The sequence below is a fragment of the Salmo salar genome, chromosome ssa24 (assembly GCF_905237065.1).
Source record: "Salmo salar chromosome ssa24, Ssal_v3.1, whole genome shotgun sequence".
Taxonomy (NCBI): Eukaryota; Metazoa; Chordata; class Actinopteri; order Salmoniformes; family Salmonidae; genus Salmo; species Salmo salar.
Window position 1 is genome coordinate 14,181,919 of NC_059465.1, and position 21,736 is coordinate 14,203,654.

At 41.6% G+C, this 21,736-nt stretch overlaps 2 protein-coding genes, 1 long non-coding RNA gene and 1 pseudogene across 5 annotated transcripts; 2 read left to right on the plus strand and 2 right to left on the minus strand.

Annotated features, from left to right (window-relative positions):
• Positions 1–8: 8 nt before the first annotated feature.
• LOC106585054 (uncharacterized) lies at positions 9–3,768 on the plus strand. 3 transcript variants are annotated; one of them, XR_001323898.2, is made up of 4 exons: positions 9–383; positions 790–993; positions 2,813–2,894; positions 3,076–3,768. It is a non-coding gene; the product is annotated as an uncharacterized lncRNA (long non-coding RNA). The 3 variants fall into 3 exon arrangements; XR_001323896.2 differs by having other exon boundaries at positions 9–993; XR_001323897.2 differs by lacking the exon at positions 790–993.
• On the minus strand, positions 3,658–8,637 carry cssa24h22orf39 (chromosome ssa24 C22orf39 homolog). Its single transcript, XM_014170809.2, has 3 exons — positions 8,370–8,637; positions 4,865–5,032; positions 3,658–4,654 (listed from the first exon to the last, which is right to left on the minus strand). The coding sequence occupies exons 1-3, from the start codon at positions 8,397–8,399 to the stop codon at positions 4,517–4,519; spliced, it is 336 nt and encodes a 111-aa protein (XP_014026284.1). The 5' UTR covers positions 8,400–8,637; the 3' UTR covers positions 3,658–4,516.
• Positions 8,638–8,926: 289 nt separating this feature from the next.
• Positions 8,927–12,788, minus strand: LOC106585051 (ubiquitin recognition factor in ER-associated degradation protein 1). The gene is made up of 12 exons (XM_014170807.2): positions 12,598–12,788; positions 12,008–12,140; positions 11,757–11,789; positions 11,530–11,651; positions 11,136–11,266; positions 10,957–11,029; positions 10,721–10,789; positions 10,539–10,607; positions 10,400–10,450; positions 10,172–10,260; positions 9,860–9,944; positions 8,927–9,704 (listed from the first exon to the last, which is right to left on the minus strand). The coding sequence occupies exons 1-12, from the start codon at positions 12,598–12,600 to the stop codon at positions 9,633–9,635; spliced, it is 930 nt and encodes a 309-aa protein (XP_014026282.1). The 5' UTR covers positions 12,601–12,788; the 3' UTR covers positions 8,927–9,632.
• LOC106584926 (cell division control protein 45 homolog) lies at positions 12,599–21,346 on the plus strand (annotated as a pseudogene).
• The last annotated feature ends 390 nt before the right edge of the window (positions 21,347–21,736 follow it).

Sequence of the window (21,736 nt, forward strand, 5' to 3'; positions counted from 1 at the left end):
CTAATCATTGAGACAACAACATTCGATACAACGAACGTTTCATGTTCAGATGGTACTGGAAGGACATTTTTAAATGGTTACTGATAGAATATTTATTCGGTGATGTAGCTTTGTCTATTCTAATGTTACCAATTTTATATCTCTGACGTAACCAGATCAATATTACAACAATAGGATCGAAAGTGTCCATATGAAACTCGAGATGAATGTACGTCATTCTCTCTATTTTCAAGCAAGGGGGCGGCAATGATAACATTTGTTGATACACGGTAATAACTGTTATTTGACGTGTTTAAACACGAGTCGTATAGTATAGCAATCATGTATCTGGCTGTATCGCGTACCCTGAGTAGGGTATTGTCCCGACAGACTGCAGTGCCAAGGTGAGTTGTAACATGCACTGTGTGCATAGTTAGCAATGTTGTTTAGTATAGGCAAGCGAACGTTGTTACAGCAGTTGAACATGTATTATTCTACATGTAGCTACATTTTGTATTTAATTTTCTCATAGTTGTCGTCCAGTTGTATGCTAAAACCTGAGCCAGTTATCTAGCTAAGTTATCTATTCACTGCAGTGCTGTTACAGTGGCTAGATTTAGCTAACTAGTACTCCCCTTCCTCTGACTTACTATGTTCTGAACAGCTCTTTGATTGGAGTGAATGGTCAAGTCAGACAAGGTCCTTGTTGTCTACAAAGGGTTTGTTCTCTGGTCCACTTTAGTTTCAGTCGTCTACTCTGTTTGCTACAGGCTCAACTCTCACTCATTCTGCCTATGTGTGCCCTTACAGGGCAGAGCCAAAGAAGAAGAAAGTGGACTCTTGTAAAGAGCAGATGGTTCCTCCTGAGCTCATTCCCATAGATTACTTCATATCCATGCATTTGGCAGGGGTTGAGGCCAGGTTTGGCTCACACATCTTGAGCTTGAATTAATGGAGTGGTTGATATTTCCATCAGGGCACAAAAATCTGGGCACCACCATCAGAGATACTATGGTGGGCACACCCTACTATTGGGCACATCCATAAATGTAGAATATTCACTGTTGCTTCACCTCCAAGTCAATAGTGGCTTAGTTTGAACTCTGCTTACCATAGTGATGTCTAGCAATAGTCATAGAAAGACTGACATCATACATCTGCACTAAATCAGCTAATGGATTGAATTCAGTATTTGAGTACACTTTGTCAATATGTGATGCTGAGCTTAACCAATTGTTCTGTTGAGTGACTCATACTTATAAACTCAGCAAAAAAAGAAAAGTCCTTTCACTGTCAACTGTTTATTTTCAGCAAACTTAACATGTGTAAATATTTGTATGAACATAACAAGATTCAACAACTGAGACATAAACTGAACAAGTTCCACAGACATGTGACTAACAGAAATGGAATAATGTGTCCCTGAACAAAGGGGGGGTTCAAATCAAAAGTAACAGTCAGTATCTGGTGTGGCCACCAGCTGCATTAAGTACTGCAGTGCATCTCCTCTCATGGACTGCACCAGATTTGCCAGTTCTTGCTGTGAGATGTTACCCCACTCTTCCACCAAGGCACCTGCAAGTTTCCGGACATTCCTGGGGAATGGCCCTAGCCCTCACTCTCCAATCCAACAGGTCCCAGACATGCTCAATGGGATTGAGATCCGGGCTCTTCGCTGGCCATGGCAGAACACTGACATTCCTGTTTTGCAGGAAATCACACACAGAATGAGCAGAATGGCTGGTGGCATTGTCATGCTGGAGGGTCATGTCAGGATGAGCCTGCAGGAAGGGTACCACATGAGGGAGGAGGAAGTCTTCCCTGTAACACACAGAGTTGAGATTGCCTGCAATGACAACAAGCTCAGTCCGATGATGCTGACACACCGCCCCAGACCATGACGGACCCTCCACCTCAATCCCGTTCCAGAGTACAGGCCTCGGTGTAACGCTCATTCCTTTGACGATAAATGTGAATCCGACCATCACCCGATGAGACAAAACCGCGACTTGTCATTGAAGAGCACTTTTTGCCAGTCCTGTCTGGTCCAGCGATGGTGGGTTTGTGCCCATAGGCGACATTGTTGCTGGTGATGTCTGGTGAGGACCTGCCTTACAACAGGCCTACAAGCTATCAGTCCAGCCACTCTCAGCCTATTGCAGACAGTCTGAGCACTGATGGAGGGATTGTGCGTTCCTGGTGTAACTCGGGCAGTTGTTGTTGCCATCCTGAATCTGTCTCGCAGGTGTGCTGTTCGGATGTATCGATCCTGTGCAGGTGTTGTTACATGTGGTCTGCCACTGCGAGGACGATCAGCTGTCCGTCCTGTCTCCCTGTAGCACTGTCTCAGATGTCTCACACTACAGACATTGCAATTTTTTGCCCTGGCCACATCTGCAGTCCTCATGCCTCCTTGAAGCATGCCTAAGGTACATTCACATAGATGAGCAGGGACCCTGGGCATCTTTCTTTTGGTGTTTTTCAGAGTCAGTAGAAAGGCCTCTTTAGTGTCCAAAGTTTTCATAACTGTGACCTTGATTGCCTACCGTCTGCTGTTAGTGTCTTAATAACGACCGTTCCACAGGTGCATGTTCATTAATTGTTTATGGTTAATTGAACAAGCATGGGAAACAGTGTTAAACCCTTTACAATGAAGATCTGTGAAGTTATTTGGATTTTTACAAATGATCTTTGAAAGACAGGGTCCTGAAAAAGGGACGTTTCTTTTTTTGCTGAGTTTAGTATAATCACACTATTTGTGCAATCCAAATGCATTGCTCTGTCCTAATGTAGACCTGAACAGGTCCCTACTCTATTTGTTCATTTCCTTTAGGGTGCGCTGTGTTCCTCGGCTTCCCTTTGAGGTGAGTGAATGACGGGCTCTACTGCTGAAAGAGTGGTCCAGCTGCAAACAGGTTTGTGATCTTGTAAGCCAATGTTTGTCGAAGCTTTATCACCACAGCCCTGTTAAAGATCCTTATTTAGAAGCAAAAAAACTGAGCAGACAATTTACAGTACCTTCTTTGCAGACATTTTGTTATACCCAGTTCCTGTGCCACATTTTAATTTCTTTCCACCCTGCCCCTCAATGAGCAGACCCAGCACCGGGTTGAGATGGAGGCAGTAAGCCTGGCTGTGGAGGCCAAGAGGGATGCTCTGGAGAAGCTGAGGCTGGAGTGAGAGGAGCTCTACAAGGCATCACTGAGGCCAAACCCCCTGCTCTTCCCTTTCAACCACCAGGGATCCAGCTTCACGAGGCCCAGTATGAGGCACCTGAGGGTTAATACAACATCACCAAAGTTTACACTCAGTGAGAGGGTGGGGGATATTAACATTGTGGGCGTAATACGTGTTGACATGGTAGTTACATCCATGTTTTTACATGATTTGAACGGACAGACTAAATATTTGACGAGGATGTTCATGAAAGAAGATTAAAGCTTGCTCAGAACAAGGGCCCGGGCACCAATAGCGGGTGTGTCTCATTCAAAGTAAGGGTAATTTAACCGCTTACTGACCATGACCTATTCATCGTATTGACAACTGCCCTAGCATGGATACACAAGTTTCAATTCACACTCATGAAGTGATTCACATTCTGTAGTGTGTGCGTGCTGTAATGTTACATTCATAGATCTCATAGGTTTAAATAGTCTGTAAGTAAAACATACCAGGGGGTTGAAATAAAGGATTCATTTGTTTTATTTGAAATGCATTTTTATGAATGCAACACTGTAGATAAGGTATCATGTGAAATAATAAAGGCAAAGATCCTGTGTAACGGTGTTACAGAAAGACTGGCCTCAATTGCAGTAGGTAGAGTTTAGTCTCTTTCCACACAATGACTAGACAAAAACAGTCAGACCACTGGTGGAAGCCAGAATACTGGATGGTGCGCTTACCCGTTTCCCAATCCAGTATCTTTTAGCTGTTCCCAAAAATATTATTTCCCAGTATACACACATTTTCATTTGTATAATGTATGGAAAGAATGCACAGCACTCTGTCACTATCAATAATTGTGTTTTTGATTAGAGTAGAACTTTCTAGCAGTAGAGAACACCGCCCTAATACCAGTGAAGAGAATTGGACACCTCTGGGGAAAAAATCTACGCCAGAGTGGTTTTGTTCCAGGAGAGCAGGCTTTTCCCCAACTAAGCCTAGCACTAAAACACCTTTCTAAACATGGTTTCAACTGAACCTATAAGAGTCAGGTGGTTAAGAGCATATTAGCTGGGACAAAAGCCTTCACACCCTCTGCAAGGGGCATATTCAGCAAAGTTCATGAACAAATATAAAATACATTGTGTAGAACATACATTCTGCCATGAACAATTATGACTTGAACTTTAAAATTCTAGCTGTAATGTCAATGGATTGCTCTGAATAACCCCAGGACCATGGCTCCCTAGCCGCAATCTCTACAGTTAAATCTAGAAGAATTGGTTAAGTTTATGTAGTGAAACAGATCTCAGATGCCACATTGACCTTCGTTTGCCCATGTTTAGGGCTATGGCAGTATTGACCCAGGGGAAGGTTAGGACTGGGAATCTGGGGACTTTCCCTGGTGCAGGGGCATGTGCCAGTCTCTGGGCGGATCTCGTCTCAGGTCCCACACAGGGGTGAACTTCCTCTGCTCCGCCTCCCGGTTCCTCTCACTCTGCTGTAAAGACTCCTGCAGTAGGGACAGGATAAGAGAGAGAACACACCCGAGTTGGTTGGTTGATCTCTCACAATTGAGACATATTACAAATGTAGTATCCTGTACAGAAGCAAACTGTAGGACCTTGATGGCAGTTTCCCTGTAAATACAGTATTGCTGTTCCAATGTTGATTAGGCCATTTCCCCTCGCAGCAGAAGTGATGATTGAGTGCTAAACTGTACCTTGGTCTCTGGGCCTGGGTTCTTCTCCCACTCTCTACATGAGTAGTAGTCTTCTTTCCACTGCCCGCAGGAGGGGGATGTGCCATGGGCATAGTAGTTATGGAAACGGTTCCACAGGCTTTTGCAGTGTCTGAATTCACTCCAGTAGTCATCACAGGTCCGGGGCGGCTATGGCGGTCACATATTACGGTAAATAGACGTAAGCATATGACGTGATTGAGGTTAATACATCTGCCATATTTACACTGAACAAAAATATAAACAACATGTGTTGTAAGATCCCCAAAATGTTCCATACGCACAAAAAGCTTATTTCGCTCAAATTTGTTTACATTCCTGTTGAGCATTTCTCCTTTGCCAAGATCATCCATCCACCTGACAGGTGTGGCATATCAAGAAGCTGATTAAACAGCATGATCATTAAACAGGTGCACCTTGTGCTGGGGACAATAAAAGGACACTTTAAAATGTGCAGTTTTGTCACAACACAATTCCACAGATGTCTCAAGTTGAGGGAGCATGCAATTGGCATGCTGACTGCAGGAATATCCACCAGAGCTGTTGCCAGAGCATTTATTGTTCATTTCTCTACCATAAGCCACCTCCAATGTGGTTTTAGAGAATTTGGCAGTATGTCCAACCGGCCTCACAACCACAGACCACGTGTATGGCGTCGTTTGTTCGAACGGTTTGCGGATGTCAACGTTGTGAACAGAGTGCCCCGTGGTGGTGGGGTTATGGTATTGGCAGACATAAGCTACAGACAACAAACACAATTATATTTTATCGATGGTAATTTGAATGCACAGAGATACCGTGACAAGATCCTGAGGCCCACTGTCGTGCCATTCATCCACCACCATCACCTCATGTTTCAGCATACTGCATGGCCCCATGTACACAATTCCTGGAAGCTGAAAATGTCCCAGTTCTTCCATGGCCTGCATACTCACCTGACACGTCACCCATTGAGCATGTTTGGGATACTCTGGATCAACGTGTACGACCACATGTTCCAGTTCCCACCAATATCCAGAAACTTCGCACATCCACAAACTTTATTTTAACTTAATATAATACATAAATAAAAAAATGTAGTCTCAAATAAATAATGAAACATGTTCAATTTGGTTTAAATAATGCAAAAACACAGTGTTGGAGAAGAAAGTAGAAGTGCAATATGTGCCATGTAAGAAAGCTAACGTTTAAGTTCCTTGCTCAGAACATGAGAACATATGAAAGCTGGTGGTTCTTTTTAACATGAGTCTTCAATATTCCCAGTTAATAAGTTTTAGGTTGTAGTTATTATAGGAATTATAGGACTATTTCTCTCTATACCATTTGAGCATTAAGTCATTAATATGGTCAAATCCGTAAACTATCATTTCGAAAACAAAACGTTTATTCTTTCAGTGAAATAAAGGAACCGTTCGGTATTTTATCGAACGGGTGGCAACCCTAAGTCTAAATATTGCTGTTACATTGCACAACCTTCACTGTTATGTCATAATTATGTAAAATTCAGGCAAATTAATTACAGTCTTTGTTAGGAAGAAATGGTCTTCACACAGTTTGCAACGAGACAGGTGGCCCAAACTGCTGCATATACCCTGACTCTGCTTGCACTGAACGCAAGAGAAGTGACACAATTTCCCTAGTTAATATTGCCTGCTAACATTAATTTATTTTAACTAAATATGCAGGTTCCAAAAAATATACTTGTGTATTGATTTTCAGAAAGGCATTGATGTTTATGGTTAGGTACATTTGTGCAGCGATTTAGCTTTTTTCGCAAATGCGCTTTTGTTAAATCATCACCCGTTTGGCGAAGTAGGCTGTGATTCGATGATAAATTAATAGGCACCGCATTGATTATATGCAACGCAGGACAAGCTAGTTAAACTAGTAATATCAACCACGTGTAGTTAACTAGTGATTATGTTAAGATTGATTGTCTTTTATAAGATAAGTTTAATGCTAGCTAGCAACTTAACTTGGCTCCTTGCTGCACTCGCGTAACAGGTTGTCAGCCTGCCACGCAGTCTCCTCGTGGATTGCAATCTAATCGGCGTCCAAAAATGCCGATTACCGATTGTTATGAAAACTTGAAAACCTTGAAAATCGGCCCCAATTAAATCGGCCATGCCATGAGACGGTGCGTGGTCTAACGTACAGTTTTATATGAACCGCGGGGGGCACGTCCTCCCACACGTCACGACTTTGTTATTATTACTCGACCTGCACAGAGCGTGAGGGATATAATCCATACTTTGAACCGTACTGACGGTCTTCGTAGAACCATAGTTACATTCGTAACTTCCAATGTGTCGCGCTCCATGAGGCAAATGGTGGTCACATCAGATACTGTCTGGTTTTCTGTTCCACGTTTTGTGGAACAATTCTTACACGGGTAAGGTACACTTGAAGTCAATATTAAATGAATCATCGTTTATTGTCAGCACGCTGGAGAGGTTCCAACCAACTCAATACACATGTCAATCAGGAGCTCTCCTTGGGTAGACCCAGCAGTTTTCTTATATACAGCTATACACAGACAAGTAATAATTGCATGATTTAGCATAGTTCATGAATCATTACCGTTTTGTTTCATGTGACCTAACAATACGGTTTCATAACATGTGACAGACCAACACCTCTCTAAACTGAGACCTTGAAACTGAGATATGTTTTGTTCGTTCTCATAACATCTGGGTGTACTGCCAAATTGCAGCTATTGATAGGTGTGATTTGTAGTCAGCCACTTGCAAGAACACAGAAATTGGTTATAAGAAAAGCAAACATTAAAATTCCCATTACACACGTCTCTACCTTTTTTTTTTAAATGGTATCTGTGACCAACAGATGCATATCTGTATTCCTAGTCATGTAAAATCCATAGATTCGGGCCTAATGAATTTATTTCAATTGACTGATTTCCTTATATGAACTGTAACTCAGTAAAATCTTTGAAATTGTTGCATTTTTTACTTTTTGCTCAGTGTACATAGGATGGTACATGTACAGTATGAATCGATTCCTCGAGCATTGTTCTAAATTTCCTGAATGTGACAGCAGCATTTCATTGTGTTAGGGCTGGCTGTATCGCCATTTGATAACTGAAAGACTAGCTGGCGTTCCAGTATAATCCGAGTTCAAGAAAAGCACATAATGGTGAGGCCTTGACCGTCCACTAAACAACACCTATCAAAGTGCCAATTTGCTAGATACTAACTAATCTATGGCTAATTGGTTATCTAGCATCGACATTCTCTCAAGTCGGAGGATCAGGCGAGGGAAGAAAACCTTTGCTCAAATTCATGCTATCCCTTTCAATGTGGTTTTAGCTTGCTAGCTAACATTTACACTTTAGCCTCGAACAGCAGAGCACATTATCGAGTCATGTAACGCTAGTTAGCTACAAACAAGTTACATTGGTGACTAGGGCCTTTGGTGAAATACGGTGACCTTACGTTATCATAAACAATACATGAATTTGGTACATTACCCTCCACATTGCTCCAGAATCTGCCATCATCACCTCCGTTGTTTTGACTTTTGACAAGAGGACGAAAACAGCCAATCAAGCACTGTGAAAAGGTCGTCACTAGTTACCTTAGCCACAAATTCATAAATCCCGCCTATTTCTGTAATTCCTCTTCTTAAAATGTTATTTTAAACCTAACCTTAACCACAGTGCTAACCTTATCCATAACCCTAAATCAAGAGCAAAAAGCAATTTTTTGTTTTCATTAAAAAAAGTACGATGACTTTGTGGCTGTGGTAACTAATGGAAAATCTAAAAAAGCAGGAGTCCCACCCACCCACTTCCGGTAATGAATGAACTCGAGAACAAGAAGCTGATATTTGCAGAAGTATACAAATATTTTTTTTTACATTTATGTTTACGTTGTTCTATCCCTTTACTGTGCTTTTTTACACACGTATGAATTACAATATGTAGCCATTTCAATACCTGCTGATACACATTGACTTTGGGCTCTATAAACCAAAATATTAAAATCATTCCACACACAATTATTTAAAGAGAAAAATTAACAGAGATTTATACAGAGTGCACTTTATTCAAAACGCTGTACTTTATTTCAGAGTTGATAAGTAAACAAAGGAAATGGCTCTTATCCGCCTCTGCCACTCATCACTCTCAAAGTTCGAGTTCAACAGGTTCCAATGTCAGAAGCATTTCCTAATTAATTTGATACATATTCAAAGAAAAATCTAACCCACTTCATCATCAACAAGGGTAATCCCATTATGAGAAAACAAGGTAGAAAAATGTTTATATTCATCATATTGTAGCAAAAGGAAAGGGTAGCTGGCTTGGCTGGGCTCAGACCAGCAACCCTGTACTCTAACCACAGGAGGTTGGTGGCACCATAATTGGGGACGACGGTAATGGCTAGAACGGAACAAGTTGAATGGTATCAAATACATCAAAGACATGGTTTGATGCAATTCCATTCGCTCCGTTCCAGCCATTATTGTGAGCCGTTCTCCCCGCAGAAGTCTCCACTGACTAACCTCCGAATAGCATTCTGTTTTTTAGAAGAGCTTTTAACATGCTGACCATAGACAAGATCGTTACAATATCATCAAAGGAAAGTAAAACCTTGCTGATTCCTGCTAAGGGACAGAAAAATTAACCCAGCTCTTTTCATGACTTGCTTTTATTGGTTTCTTATGATGGGTGTGTGGGTATGTAGAGTCTACAGTAAGTCAGTCAGTCTCTGCAGTTGAATACTGTAGTGCCTCAAGGCTTTCTGCCACCTTTCTTGCGTAGTGACTGTCCCTCACCAGAAAAGGCGATGAATTCTGAATCCTCCTGTAAATAAGACCAGCTTTAGCTTAATGCATTTAAATTTGGCACATCCAATTTGAACCGTCTAAATATGGCTTTTATGCCTTTCTGAATTTCAGTTTTGCAGGGAAGGGATTGAGCGGTTTATTACATGTTACTTTTTTGACCATCGTACTTACATCCTCTGTTGTTTTCCTGGGCTGAGGCCTGGAGTTTCTGATGAAGGTGATCCTTCCGACCTTGTACTCGTAGTTAGGAATCCCTCTGTATGGGGACAGAGAGGGGTTAAAGGTTAAGATCAGAGCTGATGTCATCATAGCATGTCACATGTAGGGTTGCAAAATTCCAGGAACTTTAAAAGTTCCCAGAATTTTGCAACCCTAGTCACATGTACATTCAGGGAGATATGCAGATCTGATCTGCAAATACAAAAGTGACAGGATATGGGGAAAGGGCTAGGGATTGGTTTTAGACTGGTCATAGCTCCCAACCTTTTAATGTCACTGGGATCGATGGGGACGGGGCTAGGCTCAATGCCTTTCTTTTTGCCATCCAGACGATTGCCTGAACCAGTGAAGGCCTATAGAGAGAATAAGTATTCATAGATTCATTCATGTGTTAAATTGCGAATGACTATGTATGAGATACAAATAAATGAAAGTGAACCATACAGTATGTGTATAAACTGCAGTAAGTAAGAAAAATATAAGCAAACTCACTCTGAATCTCATGTCCATGTCAGTCCAAGTGCTGGGGTCTCCTTCCTCTTCCTGTTGTGAGGAGTGATTAGAGTTCATCCAAACATACAGTATAAACACTGAGACCAGATTAGAAATATTAAATATGTGTGGTTCTTACTGTGGGCTCCTCTGGTGCTTTGTAACGTCTCTCTGGTTCTTTGTAACCCAGCGGAGCATCAAAGTCCACCTGAGAGACAACAACATGTATGGCTGAGTGAGGTAGAGCTATTCGGTACCATAATCTAAGCTACAGTGTTGTGTCTCCATTTATGGTACGATAGACAGTACAGAGGATCTTACATTCATATCACATTCAATGATAGATACTGCCTTGTCTGGCTTAGTCTCCATCACTCGCAGTTCATAGATCTGAAATCAGTATAGAGAGAAAAAACAGATGTTAGAAAGATAATACAGGTCAGGCACAACTGTATGCCACACCTTAAATTTAGAAGCAACATTCTGCTGGAAAGTCAAATTCCATTACAGTTTTGCCTTGTAACCCAGTCATCATACCAATAACTTTAAATAGTTACCTTTTCATTGTAGTTAATTGCAATAACATCTCCTGTGGTTAAGCAGGCAAAGTTTCTCAAGGCATTTTCCAACCTATGAGACAGAGAAGGAGAATGTGAGAATAATTTCAGAGTAGTTTTTGTGTCTATTTTCAATGGCACTTAAATGTGCAGAGAGATAAGTCTATAACTGTACCTACACTGCTTTGGGGTTAGTGATATCCAGGAAGTCTGGGCTCTGAGGCTGGAACTTGGAGTATGTTGCCACCATGAGGTTAACGCTCTCCACCTGGACCAGGCCCCCTTCCTCCAGCAGGAGATTCTGCATCATCTACAGCGAAACACACAAACAGCCATGTCACTACAGACACACTACATAAAAAGGGTCATGACCACAGAGAGCTGGCTATATGTGAGCAAAGATTTAATGAGCGTGACTTATAAACATACACTGTGTGTCCCTAATTTAAAGCATCCTTTGATAGAAAACTGAAATATGGCACTAGATATATGCCAGGGGCTATGAATATGTTTATTAAAACCTCACCAGTTTATAAAAAAATATATGTGTTGAAATAAAACAACCCTGCTCACCCAGTGTGGCAGGTAACAAATACCCTCATCTGCTACAAACTCCAAGACACCACAGTGTGTCATTCTGTCTGAGTTCTTGTTGGTCAGTTTGAACAACATGGGGTAGGTAATGTTAAGTCTGCCTTTGGGGGAAAAGAGTGAAGGGTAAAAAACAACAACTTCTGCTGGGTAAATGGCATTTGTAGATTAGAGTTTAAATCTGGATAATGTAGGAAGTGTATACTTACTTAGTTGATCAAGTGCTGATGGTGGCATTATAACTATAAGGAGAAAACATTACAGTGATATGAGCACTGAAGAACACTTAGAGCAGGATAATAAATATTACATTGACAGTATGATGAGGGTAACTGCAATCTTTCACTTGTGTATGGGGAACTGGTGCAAAGCATAGGTGTTAAACTCCATACATTCCTTGTATAGTTACGATATATTCGAATGTATAATTTATAGAACAGCCATCACATAGATTACTTACTTTTTCCTCCTTTCTCCACATCCGACCGGTCGTTGGGACCCGCCAGCATGGACACAGAGTAGCAGCGGTATTGAGTGGAGAAGCGGTTTTGGAAAGCCCGTGGGATCGGGTGATCAAACATGTTGAAGGAAAACTGTGACATATATTTCGAAAAACAATTAGACAGTGATGTTAGGTTAAAATAAGCTATTTTGAGACAGTTAGCCAGCTGGTTACTGCAGCTAACTTACACTGATTTATTTAAAAAAACAATCTTTAATTTCAATTTCAAACATCTTCATAGCTACTAGCTAGCCTGCGTAATTTAAAACTTACTGACAAGTGACACCCTATAACGACTTTTCAAAGCAGTACGACTCACAAGTAAAGTAGTAAAGTATCCAAGCAAGGTAGATATTAATTTAGTCTTAAATCGCATAGAGACACTGTATTACTTGAGTTAAATGGCTTGCTAGCGAGCTAGCTACCGTTACCTATTTCCTACTCGCTAACGGTAGTTAACTTAGCGAGTGAATTTCGAATGCGATGTTGTTAGTGTAGGTACTATTTGACATAAGCAACAGTCAAAACCAATGTTATTGAGTACTTACCATGATGTGTGCTACTGTACTCCAAACGTTATATATCAAAATGTATTGAATAAAGCTAATAATAAATAGCTTATTTGTTATTCTTCTTCTATTAAATAGCTTATTACTGCTCCAGCAAACAGGCTGCTGACTGCTGGCTGAAACTCCAATGTTGTTTTCCGCTTAGCCACGATGACAGCAGGAAGTGACGAAATTCACAAAACAAAGCATGAACACCAATCATAATCCACAAAACAAGATCACATCCTACGCGATTGACTCAAAGAGCTGGATGGATAGATACCTACCAGCATGCAATTTCTATTGTTCAGTTTTACACAAACTCTACAAAGTGGAGTTTTATTGGCTGTTTAAATTTCGTCACCTTACGTGCGAATTTGGCGCCACATTTCCTCAAGGAGAGCTCAAGGACAAATAGCTATATTTTATGCAACCTCACGAAAATAGTATTACATATTTATTACGGACATAAGAAAGGAATTCTACGACATCGTTGTCAACCAGGTGAGAGCTTCTGAAACTGATATTAGCTTCCTGCACGCTAACTAGTTAGATAACGTTGACTACTATAATTAGTTAACTTAACTTAACTAACAATAGAGAGGAAATGACTATTTTTCAGTCGGACTAACGCTAATTTGCCTGCTATTTTGCAACAAGTGAATACGATGTTACTTTTACAAGCTTCTGTGACTTGAGTATTGTTATGTTCCTCGATTACATTGTTTTCAGAGAATTGCTCTCCTGGTGTCATCGGATATCGATGCGCTCTGCGCCTGTAAGATATTACAGGTAAATGAAGAGCCCTTTCGTTTGCTATCAAATAAGTTAACTATCTGACATAGTTGCACAGTTTTTGTCAACTGTTCTGCTGCATAGTTGTGTAATTCAAATGTATTCTGATTGATTCTTACACCACCCTCTACCCAGGCACTGTTTCACTGTGACCAGGTCCAGTACACCTTGGTGCCAGTGACAGGGTGGCAAGACCTTGGTACAACCTTAGTAGAGCACAAGGAGCAGGTAGTGTGAGACTCCTGTCCAGTCCTGATAGCCCTGGAGTTCATCTTATGGTGTCAAACATGACTATCAAGAACACAAACATCCATGACAGGTGTGTAATTTGCTCTAATTTCAGTTCCACTATTTTGTCCTGATCAACTGTGGAGCCAATGATGATCTCCTGGAAACCCTGCAGCCAGAGGAAGACTCCATCTACTTCATCTGTGACACACACAGACCTGTGGATGTAGTCAATGTCTACAAGGACACCCAGGTGAGCAGTCAATGTCTATCTCCCAAATGACACCTTTTTCTTGGAAAAAAGTGCAAAAGTAGTGCACTATGTGGAGAATAGGGTGCCATTTGGGACATAGTCAAGGTCTGTTATTTAGGGTACACTGGTCCTTTACTAGCCCAGCTTCTAGACCGAGATTATATTCTATGTCTAGCCGTATAACACTAGCCCACTTATTTACCACCGTTTGTCTGTGGCTCTTTGGTGGACAGTTTCGATTCGTAATGCGTTCTTTGCATCGCCTTGTTGTGCCTGGGAAATAATTAAATCCAATTGTTGACGCTACCCCCCCCCCCAAAAAACCAAAACATTGATGTCAGTGTTTGCATGCCCCATTCTACTACTTGTCTGCGGCATCATGGCTCCTATATTGCAAGGCTGATTAGCTAGGACAAACAAGTGTGAGAAACAGACAGGCTTGCACGCAAAGCGAGAACACAACATGGAATGCATGTTTGATTTGGAGGGCGGCGGTAGCATCTAACGATTGGATTTAATAGTTTCTTGTGCACTGCGTGGTCATGACAGGGAGGGCTTTTTAAGAACTGTCTACTGACTGTGGATATACATTCCAAAGTGGAACACGTACCACTACACAGGTAGTAATTTGATTGTGAGTTCTCAAACATTTGCTATTGGAATACAATTAGACCTTTTTATTATTATTAAATTACTAATAGAGGTCTAAGTTTTGGCTAGTCCTTCACAAGTGGTTGCTTGACTTTGGCAGCAGTTGTGTGACTTCACAGGAGAAAAGTCTTTGAGGATACTACCCTTGAGATGATAAAGAGCAAAGAAGTTGTTGTCCAGATGGCATAACCACCATCAACCAGTGTTCTGAACCCAATCTCTCACAATTCCCCCCCCCCCCAAGGTGAAGCTGACAATAAAGCAGGATGATGACCTTGGAGTGCCCTCTTATGAGGACATCTTCCACGATGAAGAGTAAGGCAGCGAGGACTCTGGGAATAAGAGCGACGGAGGCTCAGTGCCTTCTGGGAAACGGAGACGATACGATGCTGTATTACCATATTGATGTCACAGAAGTTATGACAAATACCCTCTATTGATCCCCTCCCACCTCTATGTAAATAACCCTTTGAGCCTCAAGGTGGATCTTTCTCATATTTCTGGTTCTTATTAAAAAATCTGCCCAGTGTAATTTGATTTATGTGTATGACAATGATGATTCCACAAATGGTGGACAAAGCCGATCATATTGAAGTGATATGTTGCTATTTATACCAACATGTTCCCATGTTTTAGGGGGCAGTGGAGAGAAGGATAGAGAGAGTGGGAGGCATGAAGGTGATGGTTCTTTAGAGTTTTAAGATTTAAACAGTAATGATGTGCAGATTGGGACTTGAAACATTTTCATTTCAGACACGAGATCCTGTTTGACTATGAGCAATATGGATACCTTGGGACTTCAGTGATTTATATATTGATTATGTTGAAACTGGGTCATCTCTATCTAATCCTCACAGTACCAGTCAAATGTTTGGACACACCTACGCATTCAAGGGGTTTTCTTTATTTCTACTATTTTCTATATTGTAGAATAATGGCGAAGACATCAAAACTATGAAATAACACATGGAATCATGTAGTAACCAAAAAAGTGTTAAACAAATCAAAATATATTTTAGATAATTCAAAGTAGCCACCCTTTGTCTTGACAGCTTTACACACTTGGCATTCTTTCAACCTGCTTCACCTGGAATGCTTTTCCAGAAGTCTTGAAGTTCCCACATATGCTGAGCACTTGTTGGCTGCTTTTCCTTCACTCTGCTGTCAAACTCATCCCAAACCGTCTCAATTGGGTTGAGGTCAGGTGATTGTGGAAGCCAAGTCATCTGATGCAGCACTCATCACTCTCCTTCTTGGTCAAATAGCCCTTCCACAGCCTGGAGGTGTGTTGGGTCATTGTCCTGTTGAATAACAAATGATAGTCCCGTAAGCGCAAACCAGATGGGATGGTGTATTGCTGCAGAATGCTGTGGTAGCCATGCTGGTTAAGAGTGCCTTGAATTCTAAATAAATCACTGAGTGTCACCAGCAAAGCACCATTACACCTCCATGCTTCAGGGTGGGAACCACACATGCAGAGATCATCAGTTCACCTACTCTGCGTCTCACAAAGACATGGCGGTTGGAACCAAAGATCACAAATTTGGATATTTTAAAAACCTTTCCCTTATTTACATAAGTATTCAGACCCTTTGCGATGAGAATCGAAATTGAGCTCAGGTGCATCCTGTTTCCCTTGATCATCCTTGACATGTTTCTACAACTTGATTGGAGTCAGCCTGTAGTACATTCAATTGATTGGACATGATGTGGAAAGGCACACACCTGTCCATGTCAGAGCAAAAACCAAGCTATAAGGTTGAAGAAATTGTCCGTAGTGCTCCGAGACAGGGTTGTGTTGAGGCACAGATCTGGGGAGGTGTACCAAAACGTTTCTGCAGCATTGAAGGTCCCCAAGAACAGCGCGGCTTCTATCATTCTTAATTGGAAGAAGTTTGAACCAACAAGACTCTTCCTATAGCTGGCCACCCAGCCAAACTGAGCAATTGGGGGAGAATGGCCTTGGTCAGGGAGGTGACCAAGAACCCAATGGTCACTCTGACAGAGCTCTAGAGTTCCTCTGGAGATGGGAGAAACTTCCAGAAGGACAACCATCTCTGCAGCACCACTAATCATGCCTTTATGGTAGAGTGGTCAGACGGAAGCCACTCCTCACTAAAAGGCACATGACCGCTCGCTTGGAGTTTGCCAAATGGCACCTAAAGACGCTGACCATGTGTAATTTAATATATATTGAACAAAAATATAAACATAACATGTAAAGTGTTTATCCCCTGTTTTAATGAGCTGAAATAAAATAAAAAATCCCCATTGTTCCATACATGCAAAAATTTGTTTACATACTTATTAGTGAGCATTTCTCCTTTGCCAAAATAATCCATCCACTTGACAGGTGTACCATATCAAGAGGATGATTGTGCACCTTGTGTAGGCCACTTTAAAATGTTCAGTTTTGTCACACAACACAATGTCACAGATATCTCTTAGTTCTCAAAAATTGATTAAATTGTTCCCCCCCATCAATATACACATAATACCCCATAATGACAAAGCAAAAACAGGTTTAGACATTTTTGCAAATTTATTAAAAACAGACATCTGGGCCACTCGAGGACATTCAGAAACTTGTCCCGAAGCGACTCCTGCATTGTCTTGGCTATGTGCTAAGGGTTGTTATCCTGTTGGAAGGTGAACCTTTGCCCCAGTCTGAGGTCCTGAGCACTCTGGAGCAGGTTTTCATCAAGGATCTCTCTGTACTTTGCTCCGTTCAGCTTTCCCTTAATCCTGACAAGTCTTCCAATCCCTGCCGCTGAAAAACATTCCCACAGCATGATGCTGCCATCATGCTTCACCGTAGGGATGGTATTGGCCAGGTGATGAGCTGTGCCTGGTTTCTTCCAGCTGTGACTCATGGCATTCAGACCAAAGAGTTCAATCTTGGTTTCATCAAACCTGAGAATCTTGTTTCTCATGGTCAGAGTCCTTTAGGTGCCTTTTGACAAACTCCAAGCGGGCTCTCGTGGAAACCACTCCTCTGTTAAAGGCCCATCTGACCACTACCATTTAAAAGCTTGATTGGTGGAGTGCTGGCAGAGATGGTTGTCCTTCTGGAAAGTTCTCCCATCTCTACCGCATGGCTTGGTTTTTGCTCTGTCAACTGTGGGACCTTATTTAGACGTGTGTGCCTTTCCAAATCATGTCCAATCAATTTAATTTACCATAGGTGGACTCCAAGTTGTAGAAACATCTCAAGGATGATCAATGGAAACAGAATGCACCTGAGCTCAATTGAGTCTCATAGCAAAGGGTCTGAATACTTATGTAAATAAGATATTTCCTGTTTTTCATTTCACATTTGCTAAAATGTCTAAACATGTTGTGGCTTTGTCGTTATGGGCTATTATGTGTAGATTGAGAAACATTTTATAAGGCTAACATAACAATGTGGAAAAAGTGAAGGTCTGGATACTTTCCGAATGCACTGTATGCTGACACCTTAAGCGTTGCCACATCTTTGTGGCTGGCTGTGTGTATGCTGTCCTGCTTGTCACCCTCTGCTCTCTGTCCTGCATTCTTTGTGTGTTAACCCCTTGAAACACTGTCTCAGTCTGTGTCTGGCCCTGTACCAACACTGGTCTCTGTATGAGAGTATATGTAACTCCTCTTACACCTCCTGCAACTTCAAGCTCTGGTCCATGCACGACCAGAGGAAACTCCAAGAGTTCTTTGCTGACATGGGGTATGCGATCCCCAAGTTGACTGTCAACTAGAATCATCTTTCAAATTAGCAAATGATCACTCTAGGGACATGCAGGACTCAAATTCTTGAGTATAATTTACTAATCAATTAGTCAGTGGCCTCTGAAGGACAAATGTCACTTCATCAAGAGTAATGAGCAGCAGTTTGTCATTTGATTTATTGATGATAATGGGTTGTTTGAAGGATTATTAAAGATTCTTTCTGTTTGTGTTTTCCAGCCTGCCCCTGAAGCAGGTGAAGCAGAAGTTCCAACTCCATGGACATGTCAATCAAAGAGAATCTGCGAGAAGTCATAGAAGAAATCGTCCAGCAAATACAGGTAAGAGTGTCTGTTCTTGTGCATCAATATATGGAAACACTTGAGTAAATGAGGGATACAAAGTGTATTAAAAGCAGGTGCTTCCACACGGGTGTGGTTCCTGAGTTAATTAAGCAGTTAACAACCCATGCTTAGGGCATGTATAAAAGTCCTGTGCAGACCATTATTTTGGCTACCATAGCTATGTCCCCTTAGGATGACAATGCCTCTCCACAGGACACGAGTAGTCACTGATTGGTTTGATGAGCATGAAAATGATGTAAACCATATGCCATGGCCGTCCCAGTTACCAGACCTCAACCCAATTGAACGCTTATGGGAGATTCTGGAGCGGAGCCTGAGACAGCATTTTCCATCAACATAACACCAAATTATGGAATTTGTCGTGGAAGAATGGTGTCACATCTCCAATAGAGTTCCAGACACTTGTAGAATCCATGCCAAGGTGCATTGAAGCTGTTCTGGCACGTGGTGGCCCAGTGCCTATTAAAGACACTTTATGGTGGTGGTCAATTCATTTTGCCAGTTACCTGAATCTGTAAATAATCCCCAGTATCAATGACTCTGGGTTCCTCCGTCTGACTCTGTATATGATGAATACAATATTCTCCTCTCTTAATATACCCAATAACCATCATTTTAAATGCTTTTATCACTGTTCCTTCACTATGACAGACATCCGTATCAAAACGTTCGGCGTTCACTTTGGCTTCGAGAATCGTTTCCTGGCCAATGATGTGGTGCACGCTGCTGTCGCCCTGCTGGAGAACACTGAGAAGGATGAGAGCCCTGGTGACAACTTCATCAAGGCCCTTGACTTCCTCTCCAGGTACACACACATGTGCATCCATGCACGCACACACACACGAATATAAAACAAATACATCTGGATGCCATATCATTAAACGAAAGGTTCACCCATCTTGAATGTATTGTTTTTGTTCTATCGATTTCTCTGGGTCTTTTCATGTTTTCATGTGTATTTGAGTTATTGGCGTTCAAGCAGGCAGAAATCCTGCCCAGTATGAAGTGGCACCGTGATGGTTGCTCTCACTACACTGGAAGTTAATATAATACGACTTTTAGATTGCGAAAACGTCTATCGTACATGTCAGATTTCAATACTGACTGATGTCATAACTGAGGAGGATGTCTTCTCTCGAATGAGCCATTGATACATTTTTGCGATATTCCTACTTTGAGAAATTTGTAATTTTAACGCAGAGTCCAGCACATTTTCTATCCAGGGTGCATTGCATGGTGCCGATGCTAGAGGTATTATAGAAAGGATATATAAAAAGGATATATTAAACATTTCAATAGAAATCTATCTCCATACAAACGGGATGAGACGGGAGAGGACCTACTTGAATTTGTCCAATAGAATCTAATTTTCATTGCAAAACGTTTTGCTATGCTGTGCGCTAATGAATGCACCCTAGGTGTTGGAATGATCCCATCCTGATATCTCTCCTGTCTGTAGGAGTAACCTGGAGCGTCTCCATGGTGCCATTGACCTGGCTAAGAAGAAGCTGAAAGCCATCCAACAGACTGTACTGACCTGCATCTGCACCAACCTCATACTGTCACAGGGACCCTTCCTCTACTGCTACCTCTTGGAGGTGCGCGTGCGTGAGTGAGATGCTCCTCTCCATCTCTGTGCAGGGCCCTCCTGATGTGAAGCTGTTCTCCAAGCCCATGGCTTTGACTCTGCTCTGCAAGTACCTGCTTAAAGCCTTCGTACGCTCCGTGAGTTCCTCACTGTTTCACCTACCCATTGTCCAAGACCCCGTCTAGCTCTATTACTCCTTGTCTTCAATTAGTTTCAAAAGAACATTTTGTTTTTAGATGGTCCTTTGCATCGCTCTTGCTTATGTCTGCCTATGCCTGTTCAAAGACAAGGAGTAAGCGCTGTAAGCTACTGCCCTTGGTCATAGCTGCTCCCATGGATGTTGAAGGGAACTGTCATCGTTCTGGGCATCCCACCTGAGTCTGAGACATCCGACAAGAAGAAGTGAGTCCATAACGTGTGTCGGTCGTGTGCAAGATTACAGCACTTGAATGTTCTTGGTTGTGTTTTGTGGGAAAACCAAAAATGACCATTGTAATTTGTTTCCTTTCATTTGCTCTGCCTCTAATTTCTCTCCCCCTCTCCCCCTCCAATAGTTTCATTGGCCGTGCGTTTGAGAAGGCAGCAGAGAGCACCAGCTCCAGAACTCTCCACAACCACTTGGACACCTCTAGAAGTAAAATGTTCTTGTCATTGTATATATTGGCCACAAGAGGGCAGACATGACACATTACAGATGGAACCTGTTAGCTGTACACTTTTTCTTTACTTTTTTTTTAACACACTTGATTTTGGATCTCATCAGATGCCTCAAGTCATTCTTAATTGTGTAATCATTACATCATCAGGTGTTAACCATTTCCCCATGCAAACAGACACACACATCCTTACCTGTGTTTTCCCTTTGCAGTCATTGAGCTAAAGATGGAGGACAGGACTAAGTTTCTGAATGGCCTCATCACCCTGCTGTCCTAAGGCACACTGATGTTTGGGTAAAGTTCCTGAAAGTGAAATATATGAAAGCTGTAGATGCTGGAAGAGACTGACATTACAATTAGATTCATGCCCAATGTGATAATCTCGATTGTGTGCTTCACCTCTTTTATTCAGCGAACAGTATTTCTAATATTTTGTCTATTCAGCTCTGACACTTTGATGGCAATTCCATGTGTATATTGTACGGTTTTCTTTTTTTGTAAATGTTTTTAATCTCATGTAAATAGTTTAATTTTTCTGTTTTTTAATTTATTTATTTTTTAATTTTATGTAACACTTAATAAATAATATTTTATCCATGTATAATTGTTGAAGCTACCATCTACTAGGAGAAGGAAGGATACATTTGAAACATTGTAATAGGGTGTGTAATAAAATTGCTCAGTATGTGATATGGACCATAGAAACTGTGATGGTTTAACCATCTCCCCCAGTCTACTGATCTGGAGCATGGGTTAATACACGTTGGCCCACATAGCGGAATATTACCCCATTTTCCTGGTTTTAGTTTGGGCTTTGTTCATTACTGTGCTGGATGGATGGATGGGTGTGCTCCAAGCCCCACTCTGTGAGCCCCTTATCTCTCTCTGATCTATCTGCAGCCAT

What these genes read in the sequence shown, in the direction of transcription:
- cssa24h22orf39 (XM_014170809.2), bottom strand. Translation starts at nt 8,399, where the DNA reads ATGATGGCAGATTCTGGAGCAATGTGGAGG. An exon ending in ATTCTGGAGCAATGTGGAGG is followed by an intron (nt 5,033 to 8,369) that starts GTAATGTACCAA and finishes TGACCGCCATAG; the next exon opens with CCGCCCCGGACCTGTGATGA. An exon ending in ACCCAGGCCCAGAGACCAAG is followed by an intron (nt 4,655 to 4,864) that starts GTACAGTTTAGC and finishes TCCCTACTGCAG; the next exon opens with GAGTCTTTACAGCAGAGTGA.
- LOC106585051 (XM_014170807.2), bottom strand. An exon ending in TCATTGAATGTGATATGAAT is followed by an intron (nt 10,608 to 10,720) that starts GTAAGATCCTCT and finishes GTTGTCTCTCAG; the next exon opens with GTGGACTTTGATGCTCCGCT. An exon ending in AAGCACCAGAGGAGCCCACA is followed by an intron (nt 10,451 to 10,538) that starts GTAAGAACCACA and finishes TCCTCACAACAG; the next exon opens with GAAGAGGAAGGAGACCCCAG.